The sequence below is a fragment of the Lontra canadensis genome, unplaced genomic scaffold (assembly GCF_010015895.1).
Source record: "Lontra canadensis isolate GAN:19392208 unplaced genomic scaffold, GSC_riverotter_1.0 scaffold65, whole genome shotgun sequence".
Taxonomy (NCBI): Eukaryota; Metazoa; Chordata; class Mammalia; order Carnivora; family Mustelidae; genus Lontra; species Lontra canadensis.
This window is the reverse complement of record NW_022631059.1, coordinates 504,198-526,641: the sequence shown is the minus strand read 5'-3', so window position 1 is coordinate 526,641 and position 22,444 is coordinate 504,198. Positions and strand designations below refer to the sequence as shown.

Sequence of the window (22,444 nt, the reverse complement as noted above, 5' to 3'; positions counted from 1 at the left end):
CCCTGAGGCGCCCAGAAAGGGGGGGGGGCGGCAGGGACAGAGCTCCAGGAACCCTTCCCCGCTCAGGGCCCCTCCAGGCACAGGTGTCTGCCCCCAGCCCGGGTGGAAGGAGGGAGGGGCTGCCCTTATTGTTACTTCGGAAGCTGTGGCTTCTGCTTCTATGGCCCTGAGGCGCACCTCCCTCCCACACCCCTGCGGTCTGAGGGCAGGGCAGCGGCTTCAAAGGGGGCCGCAACAACGGCCAAGACCCCGTTTTATCGGCCACGTGATTTCTCCTATGGTCTGAGCTGGTGCAGATGGTGCAGGCCAGGCGGGGCCCACCCCGGGGGTCGCAGGCCCAACAGCATCAGGACTCCGTGAGGTTGAGGACATACACCGGCAAGTAAACATCATGCTGAAACCAGCTGACCCATGACAACAGCAAACAAGTAGGCAACAGAAAGAAAACAGAAAAAGACCACCTCAGTGGCTTGACTTGGGGCGAGGCCCGCTCCGGTAGGTTTGGGGCACCTGAGGGATGGAAGGACGCACAGAGCCCAGTTCCCTTCAAAGCACAGTGGGGTGGCAGCTTGTCCTCGGAGCCCCCTCCCCCTCTCCCCAGAAGGGTGTTCAGCAGGCAACGGAACTGGCAGGTCTAAGGGGACCTGGGACCTGCCTCTCAAGGGCTCAGATGGGCCTTGGGGCCCTGCTGGAGACGGCCCCAGGCCTTCAGGGGACCCTTGCCCACTCTCCCTCCTGCATACAAAATCACACCCGCCGATGGCCCACAAATGGCCCTGCCAGTGAGCATCCCAGCCCCCGCCATGACTGGCCCTGGCACAGGCGCAGATGAAGGCCTCAGGCAGCAGGTGCATCTCCACCTCCAGGCGGGGCCGTGGGGATTTGGGGGGAGGGGGGCGCTAAGGCTGTCACGGTGGCCCATCAACAGGCTGAGCACAGGAGGCACGAGCCCCCGGTGGGGGGGGTAGGAGCACCCTCGGCCCAGGCCATCGTCCTCAGTTCTTGTCTGGTTCCGTCCACACTCCCAGCCCCTGGGGCCGCCCCAGGGGCACACGTACCATCACTCTCCCTGGGCGGCCTGCTGGTGCCACGAGCTCACGGCTGGAGCAGCGGGAACCACCAGCGCACACAGTCCCCCGTGGACCATCCCAACAGCTGCTTGTGGAAAGCACCCTGGAACCCAGAGCGAATTCTGGGAGCCAGGCACTCAGCATTGCTTGGGCTGAAAAGGCTATAAATCTGCCTCTTCCTAGAAGCCTATGAAACAATTCACTTAAAAACACCCCCAGTGCTTGTGCGACAGCCCCCGGGTGGGCCCCTAGAGCCCCTGCCGGGGTGGAGGGAGGTGGGCAGACGGCAAACCCTGCTGCTGGGGCTCTGTGGCCCCCTGCTCAGACGGGTGCCAGGGGGGTTCCCTCCAACCCACCCGGGTGCCCAGGAACCCCAGCCCAGCACCGAGGCCTGTTCGGAGACAGGAGGACAGGGTGCCAGGCCACACTAAACCTACAGAAAACTGTGGGAAGAAACAAAATCCATAGGATCCATGGGTTTCCACACTTGGGGACGGTTCCCAAGACATGTGTTAGTGACACCCCCTCCCCCAGCTGGCTCAGGCCCCCGAGAGGCCCCTTGCACCACGGGGTCTGTGCCCCGCTCCCCGGCTCTGCCTCCTCATCTCTCTACCTGGCTCCTCATCAGGCCCAACGTCTAGACAGTGTCAATAAGCAACAGATGGAAAAATGTATTTCCTAAGAAAGAAGGGGGAGGAAGTACGAGAGCGAGGCTGGCCGCACAGGTCTGTCGTTCGCGATCCCTTTTCCTCGTCTGTTTTGGTGTTTCCTCTCTTTGGTTCAGCCCCACGTCACCCGCGGGGTGCCGGGGCCGCGCTCCTGCCCGGCCACGGCCTGAGGAGAGGCGGCCGACCCTGTGCCCCCGAGGGGCCTCGCCTTCCAACAGTGTCTACTTGTGCTCGTGGCCCTCTGCCATGGCGGCCACCTCGATGGTGGCCGTATGCTCCTCGGGCCCCGAGGCGGCCACGGCGCTCTCGACGGCCCCCGTGGGCACTGTCACGATGGTGCTGCCCCCAGGTGACACCTGGGCCACGTTCTGCAGGGTGGGGCCCAGGCCCGGCAAGGTGAGCAGCTGCAGGGGGCTCACCACCTTGACCACGGTGCTGCCGTCCTGCATGGCGGCCGTGCTCAAGACTGTGAGGCTCGATGCGTCCGGGTGGATCTCCACTGCGCCGGGGAAGGCGGCGCCCGACGAGGCCAGCACCGTGTACCCCCCCAGCAGCGGAGAGGCGGGGGAGCTGGCAGGAGCGGCCTGGGGGGGGCGCCTTGCCCAGCACAGGGGAGGGCAGCGCGGACACCACTTTGCCGAGCGGCACGCCAGCCAGCTGGGACACGGGCACGCCGGGGCTGAGGGCGATCTGGGCAGACTGACTGAGCACCTGTGAGGCGACGGCCGCCGGCCCGGATGTGGCCCGAGCCAGCCGGGGCCGCTTTGTGGGGGGCGGCAGGGACACGGGGGTCAGCGTCATGAGCACGTTGCTGAGGTGCTGGGACTTGTGCTTGAGCTCCTTGGCCCGACGGCGGTGCTCATCACACTGCTGCTCCAGGGCTGCGGGAGACGGGCAGTGGTCACCACGGGGACCGGGGGGTGCAAAGGTCTCCGCAGGGATGGGGGGCAGAGATCACTGCGGGGACGGGGGTGGGCAGAGGTCTCCGCAGGGACCAAGGGAGACAGAGGTCACCACGGGGACTGGGGGAGGCAGAGGTCATTGCGGGGACCAGGGGGGCAGAGGTCTCTGCAGGGATGGGGGGCAGAGGTCACTGAGGGGACCAAGGGAGGCAGAGTTCACCGCAGGGGCCAGGGGTTAGATGCAGGGACGGAGGCAGGGGGCAGAGCATCACTGCGGGAATGAGGGGGACGAGGAGGGAGGACAGCATCACTGCAGGGACAGGGTGACGGGGGGGCACCAAGTACCAGTGCGGACCCGAGGAGGGGACAGAGATCATCAGACCACACCCCCCCTGACACAGGGCCTGTGCTGACAGAGCACTGATGTTCTGTCCCTGTGCCACCCCGTTTCCCACAGGGATACCGTCTGAGGGCCTGTGGGGACCGCCCCTCCGAGGAAGCAGAAATGCCGTCTCCAAGGTGGCCTCCCAGCTGCCAAGCCAGAGGACGGACCTTCCCCATTCCTACTTTCCGCTCCTCCTCACCTCCACAGGGCAAGTGCGGTGGTGATATGCTGAGATAAAAGGGAGGGAGGACCCACACACACAGGGACCGGCTGCACACGCCCAGCGCATCCAGATGCCGAGGGGCCGCCCGGAGAGAAAAGGGGACCGTGGGAGCCACGCCGGCTGCTGGTCCCCTCTCCCACTTTTCTCCTGCACACAGCGGCCGGGGCGGTGCCACACGCAGGCCCCACGTCACGGCTTCCCTGCTTCCCTGCGTGACAGCGCAGAGCTCCCCTGGCCCTCCCCGAGTCCAGATTCTGCCCCAGTGCTCCCTCGGAGCAGCTGCCCACGGGGCTGCGAGCAGGGACGGCCGACTGGGTGCGCAGCCACAGGCAGGCCCCGCCCCAACGCACCTGCCAGGTCCCGGGCGTACTGCTCCCGCGAGCGGTCCATCTGGCATTTGTGGCTCGCCAGCACCTTCTTCACCAGGTCCAGCAGGCCAAAGCTCTGCACGATGTTGTTCAGCAGGACGGCATCTTAAAGGGGCGAGCGCACACTGAGAAGGGCTCCCCCGGACACACGGCCAGAGCCTGGGACGCATGTGGCCCCTGCGTGGCCCTCTCCGGCCACCTCTGCTCAGCCACGGCACAGCTGGGTCCTGCGCCTATGACTCGGCTTCATCCCAGGGGTGCGGCAGGGCGGGACAGAGCACCCCAGCACTCCTGCCCCTGCCCAGAGCAGGAGGGAGCCTGGCGGGTGGTGCCCACCAATGCCAGAAAGGTGCTGAGCCCCTCACCTCGGAGCTGTAGGGGGGGGTCCTGGACCCGCTGCTGCAGGCCTTTCATGGTCTCCATCAGCTCCTGGTGGAACTCCTGTATGACCTCGTCCAGCAGACCCGCGTCCTTGAGCCCTCGCCAGAAGGAGAACGTGTCATCTGTGGGGGGTGGAGAGGCTCAGCGAGCAGGAAGAACCCACAGAACAGGCGCGGTGGGCTTCTTGCCACAGGCAGGGGCAGAGGGCTGCTGGGGGCCCGGGGTCCAGCGCACACAGGTCCAGACGGGGGCCCAGGCACAGCTCCGCCCTCTGCACTGGCATTTCCTCCAGGAGGCCCCTCGGGCCCGCACCCCTCCCAGGGCCACCCGGCACATCCCCCGCCGCCCGCCCGCCCACAAGGAGCCCACTCAGAAGGACCTGTACCTCCAATGGCCGTGGTCCAGTCACTGGGATCCTCACAGGTCTCTATGGTGATGGTAGCGGGAGACCCGTTCACTGCAACCCAGACACGGCCACCATGAGCCTCGACAGCTAGCGAGCAACCCTCCCAACCCAACACCCACTCTCGAGCTCTGAACCTCAACTCTGCACCACCTTCCGCAAGGCCCACAAACACGGGTGCCAGCGCAACCAAAGGATGTACGTGCTTCTGCGGAGCATCCGCTCTTAGACTTAATCACAGGCGTCTTCAAACACACACAGAGGAGAAAGAACTGCGTCTCCGTGGCCCCACTGCCAGCTCGACAATCCCCATCACGCTCCTCTCGCGGCATTTACAAGCTCCCCAGCGCGTGGTGGATGCAAACGGCCACCCGGCCAGGCTCCCTCAGCGAGGAAGGAGGCGGCCGCGCCGGAGCAGAGGCCGGGCCGCACATACCGTCAGCCGTAGCGGGAGTGAGCGGAATGTACTCGGCGGAGGTGGGGCTGCTCAGGGACACACGGGCGCCCGAGAGGTCGATCTTGGTGCTGCGGCAGGTGTTGGAGCAGACCTTGTCGTGCTGGTAGAAGTCCAGCTCCCCAGAGTCCATGATCTTCCTGTGGCAAAAGAGACCCGAGACGGAGAACACATCCAGGCACTGGTGGGCACGGCCGGTGCCCGGGGTGCTTTGCTCCCCTCCCATCACCCCACTCTAGTGTCCTCAGATCCTGCTGACAAGGGAGGGGCTGGCCTGGGGGCAGGTCCCAGGACAGGCAGTGGCTGCAGAGTGGCTACCACTGGGCGGGAGGTGGGCGCCACGGAGGCTGCAGACGGGCCTCTCCGATGACCCCAGCCAGCGCTCTGTGCCAGCGAGGGCCAGGAAGCAGACTTCCTGCTGGCAGCATAAGCAGGAAGTCTGTGAGGACCAGGACCGCAGTGGCTGGCGCCCAGAAGGAGAGACGAAGGTCCTGGCAGGCAGTCATCCCAGAGACGCTGGTCACGGTCACTCACGCCTCCAGGATATTCTGCCGCCGGCTGGCCCTGGGGAGCGGGCCCATGGCTAACAGGAGTGCTGAGGACGCCCCCCCACACTGACTATGAGGCAGAGGGAGACAGAAAACCCTCCCGGAGCAGCTGGGCTCTCTGTGTGCAGGGGAAAAGCAGGACGGTGCTGGCTTCTTGCTCTGCACCCCATTCTCTGCTCTCGCAGGAGGGCGCAGGACGTCCTCTGCCCGCCGGGGACAGGCTTCCCAGGGAGGCCCTTCACTAAGGCCCCTATGGAGGGCCTGGCTTTATGTCTGGACGTGTCAACTCACCCCCCTCCACACGTGGCCTCCATGTCGCGGGGCCTCTGCACAGTGTGCCTGCGCCAGCCTCGGGGCGCACTGCGGACCCACGGTGCCCCTCCCCCGCAGTGCTCGTCCAAGGAAATGGCCTGTGGCCTTCTCACACCTAGGCCACTAAGACCCTTTCCAGAAAGCGAGGGGCCCACCTCATGGGTGGGGCAGAGAGGAGCCCTGAGCCCTGCACGAGGGAGCACAGGGCCAACCGCAGGGCACCAAGCGGCAGGCACGCTCCAGGAGCGCAGGTTTAGCAGGCCGGCTGGGTGTCTGGCTGGGGTGTCCGCCCATGCCACCCCACACCGTGCTTCACAGGGACAGTATCACCAAGGCCCACAAATGCTCCCCAGCAGCAAACCCACACCCAAGGACAGCGCAGAGCTACTTTTCCCGGGAATAAGCACATGGAGGACAAAGGAGAGCCCCCACTTCAGCAGCAAAGTGACCCAGTCTCGCCACGCCAGACACCGTCACAGACGGCAGCCCTCTCTGTCCTGGCACGCAGGAGGGGCTGTGGAGCGAGCCCTGGATGCCAGAGAGAGGTGCCCCTGCCTCATTGGAGGGGGGTGAGCTCTCACCACCAAAGCAGGAACGTGAAAACATGAAGATCAGGAATCGATGTCCTCCATCTTCTCAGAAAGGGCATCACCACTTGTTTCACAGGTGATGGGAAAAGGGGCAGAAGGCCATCGGGGACAGGTCACACACATAGGGAGGCCAGCAGAGCGGACACTGGCCTTCACACCGGCCCATGCAAATGAGAGGCAGGCCCCTTGGGACGCTGGCACATCCATCGGAGACTGAGGCACAAACCCCGATCAACGCTCTTCTGGGATTTGATTGTGAAGGAGCTGGGAGCCAGCCCAGACCTTCCTACAAATTCCCGATTAATCTCAAAGGGAAAAGGAGGTCTGTGAGGAGCAAGGGGACACTGCACTTGGAGCATACCACCACTGACAGCCAGAGACGGGGCGCCGACCCAGCACCCGCTGGCAGCACAACCGGGAGTGTCAGGGACCGGGACTAGACCCTCTGCAAACCCACCCGCCTGAGAGAAGGCCCAGGAGGTGGAGGTGCGGCCACTGGACACAGGCATGGTCTGGACGGGACCGTCACCAGGCGGACAGGCCGTGCCAGAGAGGGACAGGTGGCCAGACGGACACACACTGCAGGTTCAAGACCTGAGCCCGTGCCCATGCACTCCAGGGTTCAGCGGCTGCAGCGTGAGGCGCAGGAGCACTCTCTCCAACACGGGGATGCACAGGGAGGCCGAGCGAGGGCCTCCAAGGCCAGCCCATCTGACGGGGCCACGGCCAGCAGGGCTGTGAGCGGGAGCCGTCCCAAGCAACATCGGCACTTGTGTCTAGGACGGGCCTCATCTTAGAAACTCAAAAGCAAACAGAAGGATGCCCGGTGCAGTCCCCAGACATGCGCGGGCGCTGGCCGCGCGCCAACACCCACCTGAGCATGATTCCGTTCATGCGGATGGCCCTCTTCCAGTCCTTCAGGGTGGACTTGCCGGCCAGGTGCACAAACTCCTTCGGGCTGATGACGTGCTCGTCATACTGTGGAGGGAAGCACAGCAGAATTGGGGCGGGACGGCCCGTGACTCCCCTCTCTTGCCTGACCGCTGGCCAGAGCCCAGCCAGTGAGGGGGGTGTAGGGCGGCCGACAGCTGCGGACTGGCTCTTGGTCTGACATCCCAGGTCCGACCAGCAGCATCGTCAAGGAGGGAAAAGAATAATTCACGTAACACAAGCCATGGCCGCTGTGCCCCAGGGCTGGCTTCCAGCTGCCGGCAGTCTGTGGCCTGTACTGCCCCCGAACCCAGGGAGGGAGCCGAGAGACAGAGATGGTGCCCCGAGCCAGGGGGAGCAGAGGGGACCACACCGCCGTGAAAGGCAGGCTCGCTCCCTCCAGATACGACTCAACAAACCCACTGCCACGTGACTTACTCCGCTAGTAATACACATACATGACGTCACAACAACACGAGACAGCGTGCAGGCTAAGCGGTGACCCAACCCCTTCACCCCACCCTGCCGACACCCCCTCACAGCACACATCTTGGGTACCAATGCACACTGTTTCAGTGTCAGGGCTTGGGGCCCATTTCCCCCAGTGTTGGAGCTCAGATGGCCCGAGAAGCTAAAATATCCTGTTCAGTTGTGTTAAACAAGTAATTACTGGAACTGAAGAATCAAAATGAAACTATTTCCTCAGGAAACAAGCAGGCAGGAGAGAGAGGCGCCTCCCCCCGGGCCCCCGCCGGCTGGGCTCAGGTCCAGCTGGGGTCCTCCAGCGCAGCCTGCCAGGGAGCACAGAGCGCCCGGTCCTCAAATCTCCAGCAGACCCGTGCAAGCAGCCTGGGGACAACCGCTGATGGGAGTCCTTTTCCTAACGTCCTGAGCACCCACACACTCTCTCACTGAGTCTGGGAAGCCTCTCGACCCCTTGTCTAGCCGGTCAGGGAAACAGGCTGTGAGCCCAAGCAGCGGAGGCAGAGCACCTATCTGGCCGCTGCCAGACACCCCCACTTCACCAGACAGGACACTGTCCCTGCCCCTCCTCCAAGGCATGACATGATCTCCCCCTTCCCCTGGGTGTGACATCCTCTCTCCCCCACTCCCTGTAACACCGTTGTGGCTGCGGTCCTTCCACCCCAGCTACAAGCAAGGGATCCATCCCTCCCGAGCCTCATGCTTCACTCCACTGTCCTGTCTACACATGCTGCCACTCCTTTCCTGCCGCCATCTGGGCCAACCACCGCTCATCGAGTTCCAGAGTTTTCTTAGTAGTTGGCACGTCCCACTCCCTTCTCAGGCTGGGTGCTGTGCCTACCTGGGTTGTTGGGGGTCCGGGGCTACGTGACCCCACAGCCAGGGACCACAGGTTTTACCTGGCTAGGAGTCTTCCTAAGACATGTTGTCAGAGCTGTGGGCTCACCCCTACGTTTCCACTTCCTGGACACCTGCACACCTCCTGGACCTAAAAACTCCCATCCAGGGGCGCGTGGGTAGCTCAGTGGGTTAAGCCTCTGCCTTCGGCTCAGGTCATGATCTTAGGGTCCTGGGATCGAGCCCCACATCGGGCTCTCTGCTCAGTGGGGAGCCTGCTTCCTCCTCCCTCTCTCTCTGCCTGCCTCTCTGCCTACTTGTGACCTCTCTCTCTCCATCAAATAAATAAATAAGATCTTTAAAAAAACAAAAAACAAAAAACTCCCATCCAGAATCACTTTCCTTCCGCCTGAAACGCACTTCTTCCCCAAATGCCCTTCAGGGAGGACTTGCTCGTGGCCAATGCAGTTTTGTCTGAAATGTCCGCACGCCCCCTAGATTGGAAAGAGGGCTTCACTGCGTGCAGTCCTCTCTCTCAGCCCAGGACCCCACTCCTTCGTCCTCCGGCCGCTACGGCACTTTCAGGAACCCCGCCACCGGCGGGACCCCTGCTCCTGAGGACCTGTCTGCTCTCAGCCCCGCGAGGCCTTCTCGGCCTCTCGCTGTGTGGTTCCGTTATGACGCCGTCTGCGGTAAACCTGCTTTTGTTTCTCACCCTTAGTTTGCTATTATTTTGAACTTGCAGAATGAGCGGAAGACTAGCACAAAATCCCAGGCTGCCCAGCTGCCTGCCCGGGGCCCTTCTCCCTGCCTCCCTGCTGACTGCTCCGCACGAGAGGACTCAGGCCCTGTCCTCTGCACCCGCGGTCCATTTCCTGAGGGCAAGGCTCTGCCACACAAGCACCACTCTCGAGAGCAGGAATCAGCCCTGACGTGTGCTGTCGCTCAAGAGGCAACAGGCAGCGCTGCTCAGTGGCCCAGTAATAGCCTCTGTGGCAACCTGACTCCAAGGCAGGACCCAGCCCAGACGGCGCAGCACACCTGCTCCCTGAACAGTGCACCCTCGTCTCCCTGACCTTGACACTTCTGAAGCACGCAAGTGAATGTCTTGTTGACCGTCCCTTGCATCTTCTCAGGACAAGAGTCAGGCTATGCCTTTCTGGCAGGAATGCCACGGATTTTCCGCCCATTTGATCAGGAGACCCATGATGGAGGTCTGTCCTGACGCTCATGTCATCACCTGGTTAGGGGCCACCTGCCTGGCTCCCCCTCCAGAGTGCTTTCCCTCTCCATGAGCACCATGTGGGACAGGCACAGAGCCTGCTCCCAAGCAGCTCTCAGCGGCCAGTCCTGGAGTCCAGGCCCCCTCACCCCTGCACGTCTGCTAGCTGGCATTCCAACACGAGAGCTTTACTTCTTGATGCGAACGCCACGGAACACACAGCAGTACACACAGCCCCGTGGCCTCTGACTTCACTTGAGTCGTAACCCAGACTCCGGGCGATGATCGCAGTGTCAAACTGCCCCGGGCGGCGCCGGCCCTTCGAGCTGCCTCCCACGGCTGCTTGACATGAGGCCGGTCCCTCTCCTCATTCGGTCTGGGATTTGCTGCGTGTCTTCAACTGTGCACGGTCATCTTCTCTCCATCATGAACATCCTCTGATCCTTCTTCTCTTCTTCCAGAGCTCAACGGATGTATCAGCCTTTCTCGAGCCTCTCTCCCCTCTTCATTTCTGCGGGTTGTGTTCTGGATAACTTTACTTCTACCTTCCGGTTCACAAACTATCTCCTCGACTGGGTCTGATCTGCGATAAAACCTATCCCTTAAGGTTCTATTTTAATTCTATTTTTCATTCCTAGTTTGTTTTCCTAAATATGTTTATGCTTTTTTCATGTCAGCCCTCTCTTATTTCTTGAGATAAACTAAACATAACGGTTTTATATTCCCTCTCAAAATCCCAAGGCCCGAAGCACTGTGAGTCCTGTGCTGTCTGTGGTCTCTGGGCCGTCCTCTCCCATGTTCAGTGCTTCTGCTTCCTTTACAATGAGCTGCTTCTCCCTTGAAACTGTCTGCCAACATCACTCAAAACCTGTGATGAAGAGGAGTTCCTCCAAAAAGGACGTGTGCTCCGGTCAGATTCCTGGGGGAACGGACAGCCAGGAGCCACCTACAACCAGAACCAACCGTACAGCTCCCCCACGGGTCGTCCTCCAAAGGGTCCCCCATCCCTCAGTGCTCAGATAGGCGGCAGCAGGCTCCCTGTCCACGGGGACAGAGTGGGGTTGGGGCCCCATCGTTAGTGGTCTGCCCTGACGCTGAGGGGACAGACCTCTACAAGTAAGAGCATTCCAGGGGACAACCCCTGCCCTCAAGCACACAGCTCAGGAAGCCCTGGGCTGCACCTTCTGGCCTCCAGCCCTGCAGGGCTGAGCAAGCCGGGGGCAGGCAAAGGCTGTGCAGGCTACAGGTGGTGCCTGGTCTCCCCCACAGCCCACCTTTACTCGGACCCTCAGCTTGACTGTTTCAACCATTTCTGCCGGCTTGCGGAGGCTTCCAGAAAATGTTTTAGGAAAGTATCTTCATCAGCATTTTGGCTACTTTCAGCACAGAGTGAGTCTGGGTACTTAATCTACCTTGGCAGAAAAGAGAGCACCTCTCCCATTCACCTGACTCATGGCTACTCGATGAGTCTTTCCAAAGCACACCCCTCATTCAATCCACCGCCCCAAGCAGCCCCCAGCGTGCTGACTGTGGCTGCCCCCAGCACGATCAGGGTTACTCCCCCAGCCCCTCCCCACGGCCGTGTCCCAGAAACAAGGAACTGGTACCTCCCGAGCCTTCCCCTGGGCCTCAGCAACAACCCCGTCCGTCCCGGAAGACCCACCCCTTTCTCCTCCCCTCTCCCAAGCACATGCGACCCCCGCGTCCCACCCCCACCCCCGGCTGGCCTCCAGGTTGCGCGCCCCGAGGCCCCGCCCCGCAGCAGGCACGCGTCGGGGCTGTGCCCGAGCTGAGCCCCACCTGAACACACTTGACGTTGATACCCGGGCACACAAACTTCCTCCAGATCAGGTTGGCTCTGCTGTCCCCGCAGGTTATGGGGTACACGACCTCAGCCTCCAGGCTCTCCTCTTCAGCCACCTTCACTTCTCACAGGGTGCGGGGGCAGCAAAAGGGTAAAAACAAAACCCGTTACAACCTTCCCAAGTGCTCTCTGCAAAAGCGCGAAAAAACCGCCACCAACCAGAAACCGGAAACCCAGACCCAAGAAGGACTAAGACGGGGCGGGGGCACTACTCAGCAGTCCCAGGTTAGAGGCTCGGGTCAAACCCGAAGATCAACTTTAGGACAGCGGCATTACCATAACCCACATTCAATGGGGGTTCAACGGAAGAACCACTTAAGGAAACAGAATCAAGCTTCACTTGAAATGACGCTAGAGAAGCTCGCGCTTACCAACCTGAGGGGTCCCGAGGCCGTGAGCCACAGTCACACCCTGCTGGTCTGGCCAACGGAGCTTCCGCCCCGCCATGGGGAGAGGCTGAGCTGCCCCTGCAGACTCCAGCCAGGCCCCACCTGGGAGGACCCTGGGGCTTGAGCCCATGGGTGGCCCCTCCTTGCCCGGAAGACCGTCCTGCAGGAGCACGGAGTGGGCAGGCTCCCTACCTAACACGGCCTCCTTGAGCTGCGAGGAGGCTGTGAACGCAGCCGCCGCGGCCGCTGCAGCGTTCTCTGTCTCCATGCTGTCCTCTGCCAGCTCGCCCCTGGGAGGGAGGGAGGGAAGGAGACGTCAGCGCACACAGCATGCCGGGCGCACCCGAGCGCTGGGGCGCCCCCTCTCCCGATGCAGCCCACAGTCCCAGCAGTGGCTGTGCAGGTCAGGGACCTTGCGGGGACAGTCACTGCACTGCTGCTCCCAGCAGGTGTTTCCCTGAGTATCTCCAGTGCCATGGCCCCTGACATGTGCGGCCAGCAGGACACGTTTGTGCAAACAGTGACACCTACGTGGGAACTTTAAATCTCCTCTTTCTTAAGATAGGACTTATTATTTGAGAGAGAGAGAGAGAGAGAGAGAGAGAGAGAAAGGGGACACACATACAAGCATGGCGGAGGGGCAGAGAGAGAGGCAGGTTCCCCACTGAGCAGGGAGCCCGATGTGGGACTTGATCCCAGGACACGGAGATCATGACCTGAGCCGAAGACAGACACTTCACTGACTGAGGCCCCAGGCACCCCCTCTTTCTTTTTTTTTTTTTTTAAAGATTTATTTATCTGACAGAGAGAAATCACAAGCAGGCAGAGAGGCAGGCAGAGAGAGAGGGGAAAGCAGGCTTCCTGCCGAGGAAAGAGCCCAATGTGGGGCTCGATCCCAGGACCCTGAGATCACGACCTGAGCCAAAGGCAGAGGCTCAACCCACTGAGCCACCCTTCTTTAATAAAGTCTTTTTAAATTCTGGGGCACCTGGGTGGCTCAGTCAGTGAAGCCTCTGACTCGATTTCAGCTCAGGTCATGATCTCAGGGTGGGGAGATCGAGCCCAGTGTCAGGCTCTGCACAGAGCGTGGAGCCTGCATGGGGTTCTCTCCTTCCCTCTGTCCCTCTCCCCATCCTGCTCACTTGCTTGCGTGTGCTCTAAAACTTAAAAAATTTAAAAAAATATATAAAGTTTCTTATTTCTATTATAATGATCTCATATTTCTGATAAAACTATCAGAAAATATAAAATGATAGAAAGTGGGAAAAAATCAGCCATGGCCTAACCTCCCATCAAAATAAATTACATATGTAAGTCAAATGTAAATGTAAAAACTAAACCAGAAAAATGTTAAAAGGAGGGAAAAAGAAAACAAATTTAATGGTTTCAAAGTGGTGAAAGGTTTTCTTAAATAAAACAAAACACAGGGCCCCGGGCAGCTCAGTCAAGTTCTACTCTTGGTTTCGGCGCAGGTCATGATCTCGGGGTCATAGGATCGAGCCCACTGTCGGGTCCAGGCTCACCAGGGAGCCCACTTGAAGACCCCTCTCCCTCTCCCTCAGCCCCTCTCCCCCACCGGCCTGTGCATGAGGGTGGCACTCTCTCTCAAAAGATAACACAAAACCCAGAAATAAAAGAGATGACAAATTTCCCTTAAAAAAAAAAAAATAATAAAAATAAGGCTCGCCGCTCCTCCCCGTTTGAGAGAGTCTCATCTTCTGAGGCAGTGCCTGTCCTGTCCCCGAGACACGACCGTGAAGGTCGGAGTCAATGCATTTGGCGGTACCGGATGCCTGGTCACCAGCACTGACTGTAGCTCCGGCAAAGTGAATATTGTCGCCACCAGTGACCTTTCGTTGACCTCGACCACATGGTCTGCGTGCCCTAGTGGGCTCCACTCACAGCAAATTCCGTGGCACAGGAAGGGCCGAATGGGAAACCTGTCGTCAGTGGAAAGTCTGCTCCTTCTTCTAGGAGCGAGATCCCGCGAACATCGGATGGGGTGATGCCACTGCTGAGAATGTTATGGAGTCCACTGGCGTCTCCCCCACCATGGAGAAAGCTAGGGCTTGCTTGAAGGTGGGGCCAAGAAGGTCATCATCTCTGACCCCCCACCCCCACCCCGTTGAAGCCCCCCTGTTTGGGACGGGCACGAACCATGAAAAATACAACGGCTCCCTCAAGACTGCCAGCAAAGCCTCCTGCACCACCAAACACGTGCCCCTCTGCTCAAGGTCACACACGACACAGCTTGAGCACCATGGAGGGACGCGTGGCCACAGTGCATGCCGTCACTGCCCCTCTGGGAAGCTGTGGCGTGAGGGCCGAGCAGCTGCCCAGAACGTCATCCCTTTTTCCGGCACCAGCAAGGCTATAGCCAAGGTCATCCCTGAGCTAGCTGAATGGGAAGCTCACTGGCACGGCCTTCCGTGTCCCCACCGCCAATGTGTCTGCCGTGGATCTGACCAGCCGCCCGCAGAAAGCTGCCAAACACGATGACGTCAAGAAGGTGGTGAGGCAGGCACAGGAGAGCCCCCTCGAGGGCACCCTGAGCTCCACGGAGGACCAGCTTGTCTCCTGCGACTCTAACAGGGACGTCCACTCTCCCACCTCCAATGCCAGGGCCGGCACTGCTCTCAATGACCACTGTCATGCTCCGTTCCCGGTCTGACAGTCGGTCTGACCACAGCTACCGAGTAGTGGACGTGATGGTCCACATGGCCTCCGAGGAGTAAAAGCCCCTGGACCACCAGCGCCAGCAAGAGGAAGAGAGAGGCCCTGAGCTCTGCGGGGTCCTTGCCCCACTCAGCCTCCCGTGCACCGAAACTCTCCCGACCTCCAAACAGTTCCTATCCCAGACTCCCTGAGGAAGGGGAGGGGCTTGGGGAGCCCGACCTCGTCATGTACCATCAATAAAGTATACCGTAGCCAGACAAAAACGAAGAAAATAAAATAATAAAATAAAAATAAGAACTACCCGTATGGGGAGGAACCCCATAAACAATTACTTTAAGAAAGAAAACTGGGGGAAAGGTGTACGGCACAAGGAAGACCGCTTATTTCTAACGTTACCTAAGGAGCCCTGAGATCGACAGGACAGCCCTAAGGAAAACAGACCAAAACCTAGGGCAGAGACAGGACCCACACCCAGCACACTTGAGCTGGAGACAGCTCTGGGCCTGGCAGGCGGGGGGGCAGAAATGCCAGACAGTGTGCACCACTCTGACCTGGACACACACTCGTAGGGACTAACCCAACAGATGACGTATCCCCACCCCTGTAAAGCCCCGTGGGGGAAGCAGGTCTGAGGCCTGGATGGGACGCCGCAGGTGTACCCCCGCCTGGCCACTGAGGGCCACGCAGGCACGCCTCTGTGGGAAGAGGTTTGGTCACACACAAAGGCACGGTCAGGAACGGCTCCCGGGCAGCCGTTCACTCACCCAGCAAACCATGCCAGGCGCGGCTCCTCTCGTGGTCTCTGGCCGGGCCTCTCAGAGCAGGCCAGGTCTGAGGCTCTTCGCACCCAAATCCTCCCATCTCTCCTTCCCCCAACAGGGCCAGACCCTCTCACCCGCGCCCTCCTTCTCTCCTGCACATCTAATGCCACCTGCCCCCTGGAGAGCCGGAACGGACACGGAGCTCAGTGCGGTCCAAGAGCAACACACCTCCACTGGGGCCCTCCCCTGCTTGCTGACAGCCGCTCCTGTGGTCCCCCGCACCACAGACAGTGCCAGGCAAGGCCCACTCTCCAAGTCTCCGAGGCCTCAGTCCACCTCCAGCCGGGTCAGAAGTGAGAGCTGACAAGAAACGCAAACTTGGAGTCTGGTCTTTGGGCCCCACTGGGAGCGACTCCTCCGTGAAGAAGAATCAAGGGAGGGCATCAGCTCTCCAGAGAGGGCACACACGCAAAGGGCAAGTGTCTTTCCCAGCCAGACCTGGGAAGTGGAAAGGACGATGATGAAACAGAGAGCGTGCCCCTCCACACAGGAGAACCAGGCCGACCCTAAGAACAGTGAGTCAGGAGTGGGACACAGGGAGGCGCCAACCCAAGACAGCCACAACCACGGCCCCACCAAGGGGTGTGTGCACATATGCAGCAAGCCCTCCATGGGGACCACCCTGGGGAAACCCAGCCGTGACCCCACTGCGACCAAAGGGTCATCCAGGAAGGCAGACACAGGGGACAGACCGCCTGTGCCTGTGTGCCTGCCCAGCGCTCTGTCTCTGCCCTAGGTCGCGGTCTGTTTTCCTGTCTTGCTGCTTTCAGCAGAAATCAGTTAATTGCATTTGAAAAATGTCCACTTTACTTAAAGCAAGTGTTGGCAGGAGCTGTTGGCTACCTACAAAACGCTTTCTTCTTCCCAGACTTGGCCACGCGTGCCCACCGCCATGGCCATGATGGGAGGCAGGCTCAGCGGACTTTCTCAAGTGAGGAATCTCCCCAGCTCTCCCCGCAACTCCCAGCCAGAACAGAAATCAGCACCCAGGGGCGCCTGGGGGGCTCCGTGGGTTAAGCCTCTGCCTTTGGCTCGGGTTATGATCTCAGGGTCCTGGGATCGAGCCCCGCATCGGGCTCTCTGCTCAGCGGGGAGCTTGCTTCTCCCCCGTCTCTGCCTGCCTCTCTGCCTACTCGTGACCTCGGTCTGTCAAATAAATAAATACTTAAAAAAAAAAAAAAAAAAGAAATCAGCACCCACAAAGCAGTGAAGCGGCTTTTTTTACATACCCTTTTTTTAAACAAACAGCAAGAGCGACTCTCAGCTTCCAACTAGTAGAGTAGTAGGTAAAACTTCTCACAGAACAAGAAGAGAAGTAACTTTAGGCTCTTTAAGATAAAGCTGGCTCCGCTGAAGGCGTGGGGCTCTCCTTCCAGGGAGACGGCACAGGGAGCCTCTCCTTCCTTCTGTTAGCAGCCGGCCGGGCGGCCGTGCTTTGCTGCCCTGGCTCCCGGCTACGAGATGCGGCTCCCATGCCTGCTGCTAGAACCCTCCACCATGAAGCCAGCCAGGAAGCAGTCCTAAGCAAACAGCTTCAGCCGCCCCAGCTGGTGAGGACACACCAGGTCACCGAGCTGCGCCCAGCAGCACAGGCCTACGCTAGAACCACGGCCTGGCCGGCCAGCCTGGCCCCACAAAGCACCAAAATCACAGTGCAGTAGCCCCCTGAGCCTGGGGCCGCTGTGCGGCAAACCCAACGAAGACACCGTCCCACAAGTGGGCTGCTGTCACAAAATCCTGGGAGAGAGCAGCTAAGCAGAAAGAGATGGTAAGCGGGGGTAGGCTGAAGACAGGAGTGGCTGCAGCAGCCTTGGAAAAAGGACCGTGCACCATACGGCGGAGGAAAAACTGGGAAAATGTGAGCCACAGTCACAAAGAGGAAGAGCCCTGAGGGACCTGAGTGCGAAGCTCCTAAGGAAAGTCTCAGGAGGGCAGAAAGCGACAGCCGGCTTCCTGGAGTGCAGACAACGGTGTGTGAGAAAGGGAGACAGTCATCTTGCGGATGCAGAATTTAACGAACACGGGGGTCCAGCTGCTTCACATCTCCAATTTCCCGCCCGGCAAAAGATTTCAAAGTAAGAAATGGCCTCAGGATGAAGACCAAGTCAAGGACCGGCTAGATGGTCCTCTGTTCAAACTGCAGGTTTTCGGGCCAGGCCTAGCCAAAGGGCTCCTGAGAATCGTCGGGCACTGTCCACGGCAGCCAGCCTCCCAAAGCAAGAGAGGGCCCACCTCAAGGAACCCACGATGAACGCAGAGTAGGAGAGTTGAAAACGTGTCAGTGTGGAAAAGTGGAGATCACTGAGCACCAGGGGGCCAAACCAGAACAAAACGCAGCCCTTACAGTGGGGCCCATCTCCTCTGCGGGGCTGCAAGGGAGCGTGCGGCGGTTCTGGGGGGCTGGAAACACCGCTCTCTCTGTGTGCACAGCACTGAACAACAAAAAGGCTGAGAGAAGACAGACTCGTGTGCCTTCGCACGCGAACAGGGCGCCTGGGAGGGCCGCTCCAGAGGGCCAGCTGCAGCCGTCTGGGTGGCAGTAACACAAGCTGCTTTCATTTTTGCTCATCAGTATTTCCCCAGTTTCTGCCACGTATTTTGTTATAATAAATTGTTACTTCCGGGCACCTGGGTGGCTCAGTTGGTTAAGCGACTGCCTTGAGCTTAGGTCATGATCCTGGAGTCCCGGGATCGAGTCCCACATCGGGCTCCCAGCTCCACGAGGAGTCTGCTTCTCCCGCTGACCTTCTCCTCGTTCACACTCTCTCTCACTGTCTCTCTCTCAAAAAATAAAATGTTTTAAAATAATAATAATAATAAATTGTCACTTTCAACTTTTAAGAGCCTGTTGTAAACTTCACAATCACATGGCAAATGTGAGAAGACACGCTCCACACCCAGAGGCTTGGGCATCAGCTGCCTCCGGAAGCAAGGGTGAGGGACAAGCAGGGGAGGACACGGCTGAGGCCGGGAAAGCCCATCCCTGACACTGTGCCAGCCTCGCCCGGCACAACACCCTGGGAGGAGAAAGGGGCCTCCCCCGCCCCCAAGTATGGGGCAGGCCCTGCCCTGAGAGGGGAAGAGAGGGGCACGGAGAGAACCCAAGCGTCCTGGACAATGGGACCCCTCCCGCCCCCAGCCCAGCCCCCTGAACACTGACAGCAGACAGGGGCCCTCCAGGAGAGGGTGGAAGCATGAACTGGGCTGAACTGTGTTTCCCCAAATTCATCTGGTGAGGCCCCGACCCCAACGGGACTCCCCAGTGTGGAGAGAGGGCCTTCAGGAGGTAATTCAGGTTAAATGAGGTCATCAGGACTGCGACCTTATGAGAAGGGCAAGAGAGAGGGAACTCTCTGCCCACCAGGTGAGGGCACGGTGAGGCTGGTCCCAGACTTCCCGGCCGCCAGCTCCGCAAGCAGGTTAAGTGTCTTTGCCGTCAGCCGTCCCGTCTGGGGTACTCTGGTGCGGCAGCAGAGCTGATGAAGACACACGCTGTTGGAGGGGTCCCACAGCCCGAGGAAACCACCCCAGACACGCTTACAATGGCCGCTCCGAATCCTGTCAGCCCACGGCAGCGGCCGTGGCACCGGGTGCCACTCAGAGGACGCCAGTGTGGGGCTGGACACACCCAAGAGTCCCTCCCCGCCCTGCGGGGGGGGGGGGGGTACCGCGAGGCTGGTGTGATCAGGACGCGAGCGGGCCAGCCAGAATGGCTGCTGGGGGCTCCTCACAGCGGCCAGGGCGCCATCGGGAGTGCCAGCTCCAGAGCCGGGAGTTAGTCACAGTCGGTCCCAAACCCGGAGGGAGGCTCAGGCACTGCCCACTGGCGGGGATGGGAGGCTCTGGTGTCATCCTCTGGGAACTCAGGGGCTCGGCAGGAGCCGCGCCCTCCTCCGTCCTGTCCTGCAGGCGGGACAGCACAGCCGCAGAAGAAGCGAGGCAGGAAGCACTTCAGGCCCGAGGAGGAGCGCGGCAGCCGCAAGGGACCCGTGCGGAGGAATGAACACCCAAGCGACCCCTAGGCCAGCAGTGCAGAGGGAGCTGAGCTCGGGGCTGATCTAGCGCCTCCCGCTCAGAAGTTCTATCAGACGGGAAAAGGCAAAAGCTCACCCCCACTGCAGGGACGTGCAGAGGTCAGCGTGAAGGTGCCACACACAGCAAAGACGAGAGCGGCAGGAAGACTGCCCCCCCACCCCCCGCCTAAATCCCTGTAGACAGGAAGCACGAGGGGACGCCAGCGCCCTGCCCAGGGTGACCTGCTCCTTCATGTCAGCCATCCTGCCCCTACGCGGTGGCAGTTCCATCAGGTCCCATGTGGACTTTTTTGCCACCCAATATTCTTTTTATTTTTTATTTTTAAAAATTTTTTGAGAGCGGGGGAAGGGGGGAGAATTTCCACACCCAGGGTGAGCCCGACACAGGGCTCGACGTCCCCAACCTGAGATCAGGGCCTGAGCTGAGGTCAGGAGTCGAACCCTCACCTAGCTGAGCCTCCCTGGCAGCCTTGCCGACGGACGGCCTACGTGCACTTTATTACAAGAGACGAGGGAGAAACAGCTCCCAGCTTCACTTTGGAAAACAGTGCTACTGTCCACCTCATCGAAAGAGAAATCACCACGTGTCTTCAGAAACGAGGACCGCGGGACCACACTGACGGGGAGAAGAGACACAGCACGCGCCTTCTCTCTGCTCCCTGGCCGACGTGACGTTTCTATTGCTCCTTCACACTCTCTACAGACACGGACACTCGAGTCCAGTTTAGAACATTCAAGGAAAATGGGCGCCTGGGGGGCTCAGTTAGTGAAGTGTCGGCCTCCGTCTCAGGTCATGATCCTGGAGTCCCCGGATGGAGCCCCACATCGGGCTCCCTGCTCCACGGGCCGTCTGCTTCTCCCTCTGCCCCTCCCCCTGCTCGTGCATTTTCTCTCAAATAAATAATCTTAAAAAAAAAAAAAAAAAAAGGCACACTCAAGGAAAAGAAACTCCTGACGCCCCCCCCCCCCAGTCCTTACGCGATGCCAGGACCTCCACCAGAGCCCGAGTGGCCCTCCCAGGACGGAGGCCCCGTCTCACCCGTGGGGAGCCAGGTTGGTCGTCACCAGCACAGTCTTCACCTCCTCCACGCTGCTCCCATCCACTGCGCTGTCCGGCGTTGTGACCACCACCACCTCCTCCATGTGGACACTCACATCCGGGGTTGCCATGGCTCAGCTGAAGACGACACTGGAACCAGGACTGTCACTCCGCCAGGGTCCCAAGTCCTACAGGAAATCACAAGGCAGGGCACAGGGTCTCAGGTGGTCTCAGGCTGTGCACAACAGAGCTCTGAGCACCCGTGCCTGGAAGACCCAGCCTTCAGTCCAAGCCCGCTGATTTTTTTAAAACAACGACAAGAGAAGGACTATTCCAGCGCTGGTTCTGGTGAACTTGAAATAATCACAGTCCCCCCATCTTTGCCTTTGTAAGAGCTAAAACCCCTGAACACAACACACGGGGCTGCTGCACGGGGGCCTGAAAACTCAGTGGTCACACAGCAGGGGACAGGACAGGAGACCAGGATCCAAACAGACTCCTCTGCAGGTAGGTCCCCTGGTGTCACTTCAGGAATTCTGCATTCCAGAACTGTGCGCAGTAAGCATCTGGGGACAAGTCCAGGCTCTGGTTTACAGAAATGGAAGGGAAACCCACACATGACGAAAGAGGGGGAAATGCCCTGCTTTTGTTATTACCTTTTTTTTTTTTTACTGGCTCTGCCTTCTAGCAAGCCCTGGTCCCTGCTAAAACCCTGTGATGGTAGTGGCCCAGCTGTCACCAAAAACTGAGGGACTAGAGGCATATAGCGGGACTGGGAGTCCCACTGCTTTCCGTGCTAACGCTCGCCCAAGGGAGACCCAATGCGGGGGTGTCACAGCACAGAGGACACACCAAAGCCACAGGTTTCTAAACAGAGGATGGGGACCCTGGGCCCAGAGAGTATGTGGGAGACTGTGCAGAGGAAGGAGGTATGGAAGGGGTGCCTGGGTCACCCCACAACCATCTGCGTGGGGGTCTGACCCTAAACGGCAAACCAAAGGTTTGGAGAACTAACCCTACAGGTCAGTTTCAAAGAGCACCACGGCGGCTCTAGAGACGGAGCTCATGTCAGGACCGTGCCCACAGGAGGAGCTCAAAGCTTCAGCCTGAACCTAACCCGGCTGCCTTCCCGCTCCAACAGAAATGTCTACGTTCTGAGATTTAAAGAAGACCCAGAGCCTCACAACACGATACTCAAAGCATCCAGAAGACAATCCAAAATCTTTAGACATAAAAAGCAGGAAAGTCTGGCTAGTTCTCAAGAGAAAAAATTATCAAGAAAAGCCCACTCTGAAACGAATCGTCAGAGACCTGAAAGCAGCTGGTGTACCAGGCTTCAGGGAGGAAGACAGACACTCTTGAAACAAGTGGAAAGATAAAATGTCTCAACACAGGGACAAGACTTATAGCCAAACGGAGATCTGAGAATGAAACAGAAAAAGTTACAGTGCGCCTGGGCAGCTCAGCGGGTTAAGCCTCTGCCTTCGGCTCAGGTCGTGATCTCGGGGTCCTGGGATCGAGCCCTGCATTGGGCTCTCTGCTCGGGAGGGAGCCTGCTTCCCCCTCTCTCTCTCTGCCTATTTGTGATCTCTGTCTCTGTCAAATAAGTAAATACAATCTTAAATAAAGAAAAAGAAAAAGTTGTAACAGAAATAAAAAACTTTCTGGACGGGCTCCCTATCCGAGTGGAGATGGGAGAAGGCGGCGGTACAGTAAGGAAATGGACGGTCAGCACAAATTATCCACGCCGAACAACAGAAAAACGGGGCAAAACCAAAATGAAGAGAGCTTAGGGAATGTAGAAAAATGTAAAAATTGGACATTGTATCACTTGAGTCCCGGAAG

General features: G+C 59.5%; 1 protein-coding gene across 1 annotated transcript; it reads right to left on the bottom strand.

Annotated features, from left to right (window-relative positions):
- Positions 1-1,726: 1,726 nt before the first annotated feature.
- Positions 1,727-21,217, bottom strand: GMEB2 (glucocorticoid modulatory element binding protein 2). Its single transcript, XM_032878779.1, is given in 10 exon segments — positions 1,727-2,331; positions 2,333-2,619; positions 3,599-3,721; positions 3,982-4,119; positions 4,383-4,454; positions 4,837-4,994; positions 7,179-7,282; positions 11,577-11,701; positions 12,222-12,319; positions 20,600-21,217. Coding segments are annotated over 10 exon segments (1,608 nt in total). The 5' UTR covers positions 20,731-21,217; the 3' UTR covers positions 1,727-1,959.
- Between the last annotated feature and the right edge of the window lie 1,227 nt (positions 21,218-22,444).